At 42.1% G+C, this 6,166-nt stretch overlaps 1 protein-coding gene across 10 annotated transcripts in view; it reads left to right on the forward strand.

Moving 5' to 3' along the window:
• The window catches only part of mical1 (microtubule associated monooxygenase, calponin and LIM domain containing 1), a 119,974-nt gene that overhangs the window by 68,044 nt on the left and 45,764 nt on the right, over positions 1-6,166 (forward strand). For all 10 annotated transcript variants that reach the window (XM_043717009.1, XM_043717011.1, XM_043717014.1 and 7 more), the window contains exons 18-19: positions 1,327-1,415; positions 5,094-5,145. In XM_043717009.1, the coding sequence (XP_043572944.1) occupies positions 1,327-1,415; positions 5,094-5,145 (141 nt within the window). The remainder of the gene's footprint in view (positions 1-1,326; positions 1,416-5,093; positions 5,146-6,166) is intronic.

Here is a 6,166-nt window from a genome sequence, read left to right on the forward strand (position 1 = left end):
GGTGAAAAGCAGGTAATTGCTTCTTCACTTTACACCGTTTCGGCTTACATAAGGTTTCATAGCAACGCTCTGCTTTCGGATAGCAGGGAAACCAGTAACTGACTGGTGTTAGTCCATGTGCCCTTGGTTTAAGCGCAAAGCCAACACTGAGGGCAGGATCTTCAAGCCCCACGTCAGTAAATGGGGCTCAAGTTCGCAACACCCTGTTTGTGGTGTTGGTCATTTTTTGAGTTTGGGGCTAGCAGGACTGCAAGCAAGCAATGGACAGCCAACTAAACTCGTTGAGACATTTGTTAAAGTTGAGTTCAAGAAATTGGGACTTTTCAGTCTGCCTCCAGTTTCCCAGTGTGAATGCAGACAGGCACATCAAGACAGGTCAGTGTGCCAATGCTGCAGGCATCTCTACGCAACTTGCTCGTGGTTAAGGGTACAGCATAGGGCTGGTGGGCTTTCCTGTATAGCCCACCTATTTCCAGCATCTCACCCAAGCTGCTTTTGGACTTTTTTATAGTGGCTGAGCGGCCAAATTGTTTTTGCTTTTTTAAAATATTTGTTCACTTTATGTGAGCACCACTGGCTAGGCCAGAATTATTGCTAATCTCTCTAAACGCCCTCAGGAAGGGGCTGGTGAGCTGCATTCTGCAGCTGCTGCGGTCCATTTGATGTGGCAGCACCCACAATGCTGTCAGAGAGGAACTTGTTAGATTTGCACCAGCGACAATGAAGGAACGATGAGAATGTTCCAGTCCATGGCCACTTCCTTACCATTCTCTCCAGCTGGGTGCACATCTGAACCTGGGATGCCTTTGATTGACCCTCCAACTGCAAGAGCCTATCCACTATTCCCATTGAGACAGATAAGTGGCCTCCCTGATAATTGAGAAGGAGCTCTGGTCTAAAGTTCAATGAGAGACAGCTTCCTCCGGGATTGGGTTTGGATATTGAAAACTGTCCTGATCCTTGTTTCCCCTACCTGCAGATTGAAACCTCTCTCTCCCTGATTCAGACTATTTGGCCAGGTGAGTGGGGGTCAAAATCTCGGCTTTGTCTGACCAATCTTCAACAACATGTGGGGTTTCCTGAGTGATACTCAGGAGGGGGTGGTGGTGTTACATCTTGCATGCCTTGTGTACCTAGCTCAGTTCTAGTGAGTAATTAGAGCTGGGTCCTGTCTAGTTTATACAGCTCTGATTCTCACATTAGAATGCACCCATTCCCCGAATCCTCGCAGGACGAAGATATGGAGGCTGATTTTGTCTAACTGAGCTTTGCAAAGGACAATTAGCTTTCTGAAGAAAGGATTAATCACTTACTCTTTTCCCTTAGGTAAATTTTACTGCACACTTCATTACACCAGTTTGTTTGGCACCAATCAGAGTCATTTGGATAAAACAGCTCCAAGTCTTGTAAAAGAGGTAATGTTTTAAATTATGAATTATAATTTCAGAATGAGTTATCACAGTCTGTTTTAAATTACAAACCATCCTCTGTCTGGCTGCTTTCCTTACGTAATATTTGTGCCATAACATTTATTATTTTTGTGAGAATTTAATTACACAGGCACTCAGGCCCTGTCCACCAGGTAAAAGTAGTAGGTCCGTCTACTCAATGTAAAAGCGAAGAGCTGTAAATGGCTAGAGGTTTTGAGATGTAACTATGTTAGGAATGCACAATAGGTCAGTCGTTACAAATACAGGGAATGTTCAGGTCAATGTTTCAAGCAGATTTATCCTGGCACTGCTGAAACCTCACCTTGCCAGTTCCTCTAATTGCCACATCAGGGCATTTCAATTAAAAAAAAATTAATGATGTTTTAGAGTGAGAACCCAGTATACAACACACAAGAAGCTTGTCACTGTAGAATAAAGCAGCCCACTTGATTGGCACCACATCCACAAGCATCCATTCCCTTCCCCACCGATGCTCAGTAGCAGCAGTGTGTACTGTTTACAAGCTAAACTGCAGAAATTCACCAAAGGTCCTCATACAGAACCTTCCAATCTATGACCACTTCCATCTAGAAGGACAAGAGCAGCAGGTACCACCACCAGCAAGTTCCCCTCCGAGCCACTCACCATCCTGATTTGTCGCTGGGTCAAAATCCTGAAACTCCTTCACTCAAGGCATTGTGAGACTACTTACAGCAGGTAGAATGCAACAAGGCAGCTGACCAACACATTCTCAAGGGCAACTAAGGATGGGCAATAAATGTGATGCCCACGTCCTGTCAGTAAATAAAAAGAAGCCATGGTATAATCTTAAATAGTCACACGATAGATTGGGAACTACCCTGAACTAGCGTCTGGGGAAAGTAACTGTCTGTCAGTGACTACTATCATGCTGGACTGTGGTAAGACCTATTACTTGCACCTTTTACTCAGATGGTACCAAGTCAGACCAGTAGACTCAATTTTAGATGAGTTTAATGTAAAATTAAAGCAAATATGTTAGTTAATATAAAGGATCAATATTGGTATGTTTTTGAATACCTTTATCCTGATTCAAAGGAATTGTTTCTGAAGCACACTCTCTGTTCGGTAGGCTAGTTCAACTTTCAACCTGCACACAGCAAGATCCCACAAGCAAAAGTGAGACTGATGACCAGGCGAATACATTTGGGAATAAATGTTAGCCAGGGCTCTGGGAACACTCCATGCTTCTTTCGTAAAATCTGTAATGGAATCACTACCTTGACCAGGCAGATTGTACCTCATTTTAAATTCTCGTCTGAAAGCTTTTACCAAGGAATAATTCTCATAAGATGCTATGTATGATCTACTTTTCTCATATGCTTCAGATAAATGGGCAATGAATAAAAATCTCTGGTTGAAAATGGAAACTTTTGAAATGTGGATGCTAAGATATACTAAAAATTCAATTTATAGACCATTAGGTCAAATTAAGTCTCACTGGAATGTAGAAGACCGAGAGGCTACCTTATTGAAACATGCAAAATTCTTAGGGGAACTCGATAGGCAGAAACAGTAGTTTCCCCTTGTGGGAGAGTCCAGGAGCAGATGGCATAATCTCAGAATAAGGTGTTTCCCATTTACATCAGAAATGAGGCGGAGTTTCTTTCCTCCATGATAGGATTTACTGTTCAGGTATTTGGAGAGGCCAGGAACGATTAGGGATAGTTTTGTGTGAGGGAAATCGTGTCTCGCAAACTTGATTTGAGTTTTTTGAGGAAGTAATCAAAATGTTTGAGGGCAGAGTGGTAGATGTTGTTTACATTGAATTTGGTAAAGGTTCTGTATGGTAGACTAATTAGTAAAGTTAGATCATGTGGAATTCAGGGAGAACTTGCCAATTGGATACAAAATTGGCTTGTTGGTCGGAGACAGAGGGTGCTGGTGGAGGGCTGTATGTTTGGACTGGAGGCCTGTGACCAGCGGTGTGCCACAAGGATTGGTGCTGGGTCCATTACTTTTCGTCATTTATATAAATGATTTGGATGAGAATATAGGAGGCACAGTTAGTATGTTTGCAAATGACACCAAACTTGATGCTACAGTGGACAGTGAAGAAGGCTGTCTAAATTTACAGACATCTTGATCAATTGGGTCAATGGGCTGAGGAGTGACAGATGGAGTTTAATTTGAATAAATGTGAGATATTGCATTTTGGTAAATTAAACAAGGCAGGACTTATACAATTAATGGTAGGACCCTGTGTAGTGTTCTAGAAAGAACGAGGGGTTCAAGTACATAATTCTTTTGAAGTTGACATTACATATAGACAGGGTGGTGAAGAAAGCATTTAGAATGCTTGCCTTCATTACTCAGACCTTTGTGTATAGGAGTTGAGACGTTGTGTTGAGGTTGTACAGGACATTGGTGAGGCCTCTTCTGGAATACTGTGTGCGGTTCTGGTTGCCCTGCTGTAGAAAAGATATTAAATAGGAGAGGGTTCAGAAAAGATTTGCGAGGCTGTAGCTGGGAATAGAGGGTTTGACTTATAAGTAGAAGCAGGATAGGCTGGGATTTTTTTTTGCTGGAGTATAGGAGGATGAGAGGTGACCTTATTGAGGTTATAAAATCTTGCGGGGCATAGAAAAAGTGAATAGCAAAGGTCTTTTCAGTAGGGTTGGAGAGCTAAAAATTAGGGGGCATATTTTTAAGGTGAGAGAAAAACGATTTAAGAAGGACATAAGGGGCACCCTTTTTTACACAGAAAGTGGTTAATTTGTCCAGAAGAGGTGATGGATGCAGGTACAATTACTACATTTAAAAGACATTTGGATAAGTACATGAATAGGAAAGGTTTCGATGGATACGGGCCAAGTCTCGGCAGGTGGGATTAGTTTAGTTTGGGAACATGGTTGGTGTGGACGAGTTGGACCGAAGGGTCTGTTTCATGATGTGTGACTCTATGACTCTCAAGAGAGAAGTGAATCTGTGAAACCTGTTGAGGTTGGGACGTTAAATATTTTCAAGGCTGAGATAAATAATTTTTTAATCAGTAAGGAAATAATGGGTTATGAGGAAAAGGCAGAAGATGAAGTTGAGGATTATCATATCAGATATGATCTCATTGAATGGCGGAACAGACTCAATGGGCTGAATGGCCCTAGTTCTGCTCCTACATCTTATGGTCTTAATTGGATGATGCTTGTCACAATGAGCACAGCTGAGCTACAATGGGCACGTGAGGATGGTACAAGATAGACAAAGCATGGGATACCATGATGATAGATCTCCTGGCAGGAGTTAGTTATAAGCAGCAGCAAAATCTTTGAGAGTTAAGTGATGCCTTACATTGTGTGTTCATGTACTGCAGTGAGCACTTCCTTCTTTGGAATGATTCATCTCTGGAAATAGAAATAAAAGCATCTACAAAATGGAACTCAACAGTGGGCTTGAGAGTTTGCAGGGACTAGGGAAGATGGATCCAGTGACAGAGTCAGCGTATTGAGAAAACAGCTTCACTGGAACATGGGAATACTGGAAAGAACAAACTTCAATTGGCATATTAGCTACTGGACAGCGGTACTTGAATGGGAGAATTAAGGCACTGGATGCATGGGATCTGGAGAACCAGACAGGTTTTTCTTATCCATACGTTTTCTTATCTCTTTTTTTTTGATTTGACAGGAAGCTTTGGACGTAGAAATGATGCAAGAGAGTCCTGTGAAAATACGTGCAGGTAATTGACTGTTCCTCCTTAATAAATGCCAGGTAGTATTAGTATGTGATTTAATCTGATGAACAGTAGTCTATTGAAGACATTCCATTCGCCATTTTTCAGACCTCACTGCAATTATTTGTCACCTTCTGATTGGCTGACTAGTTCAATGGATGATATCCAAAGGCACAGAGAATAGATGTTCCCAAATCGGAATTACACAGAGGGCTGACCTCAGCTGAGTAGGAACTGGAGTTAGCCTCTTTGATCTCCCCTAGTGCTAGTTAATCAGGATCAGGGCAACATGGCCTGCTCAGTACCCAATGCCCCTCTCTGGGAAATGACCATGAGTTAATAGGGGCTGAGGTCAGGATGAAGTGTGCATTGCCTCACATTTACCAACATTATTGACTTTCTGAAATTACATGTGAAGAGTGACCACCTTGAGTTAGCCAAAGGATGGAAACAAAATGCAAATACATTCAGGAAAGAAAAATTAGCAAATGCCTCCCAGACTCCTCTTGGATCCTATTGAAGGGAACTTTAGGTGAAAAGTGGAAGTAAAATCTAAATTTGTAACATATCAGAGTAAACAAATTCAGTGCTAAATGTCTGAACCAATGAACTGACTTTATGAGGCACCACCTTCCACTGTAAATGATGACAGCTTAACCATCACCCCCCCGTGTTTACTCACTGATATTAGCTCACACCGTCTCCAGTTTGAAATTTTCATCCGTACATTAATTCTGGCACTGCCTCAGGTTGAAAATTCTAATCCTTATTCTGGCCGCCTTTCAAAACCTCCACCTCTATCTCGGTAATACCTCCTTCAAATCTACAACATTCCCTGTCTCTTAACCTTCTCCAAACGTTCATCTCTCCCTATCTCCGTAACCTCCACCAACTCTCTAACCCCCACCTCCATCATCTTTGTAATCACCTATGGCCACACAACCCACTATCTCTGTGGCCTTCTGCAGCTCTACAACAGTTCCTGTCTCTAACTTCAATTAACCTACACCCTTCCCTATCTTTGTAA

This window comes from Chiloscyllium plagiosum, chromosome 26, assembly GCF_004010195.1.
Source record: "Chiloscyllium plagiosum isolate BGI_BamShark_2017 chromosome 26, ASM401019v2, whole genome shotgun sequence".
In the NCBI taxonomy this organism is placed as follows: Eukaryota; Metazoa; Chordata; class Chondrichthyes; order Orectolobiformes; family Hemiscylliidae; genus Chiloscyllium; species Chiloscyllium plagiosum.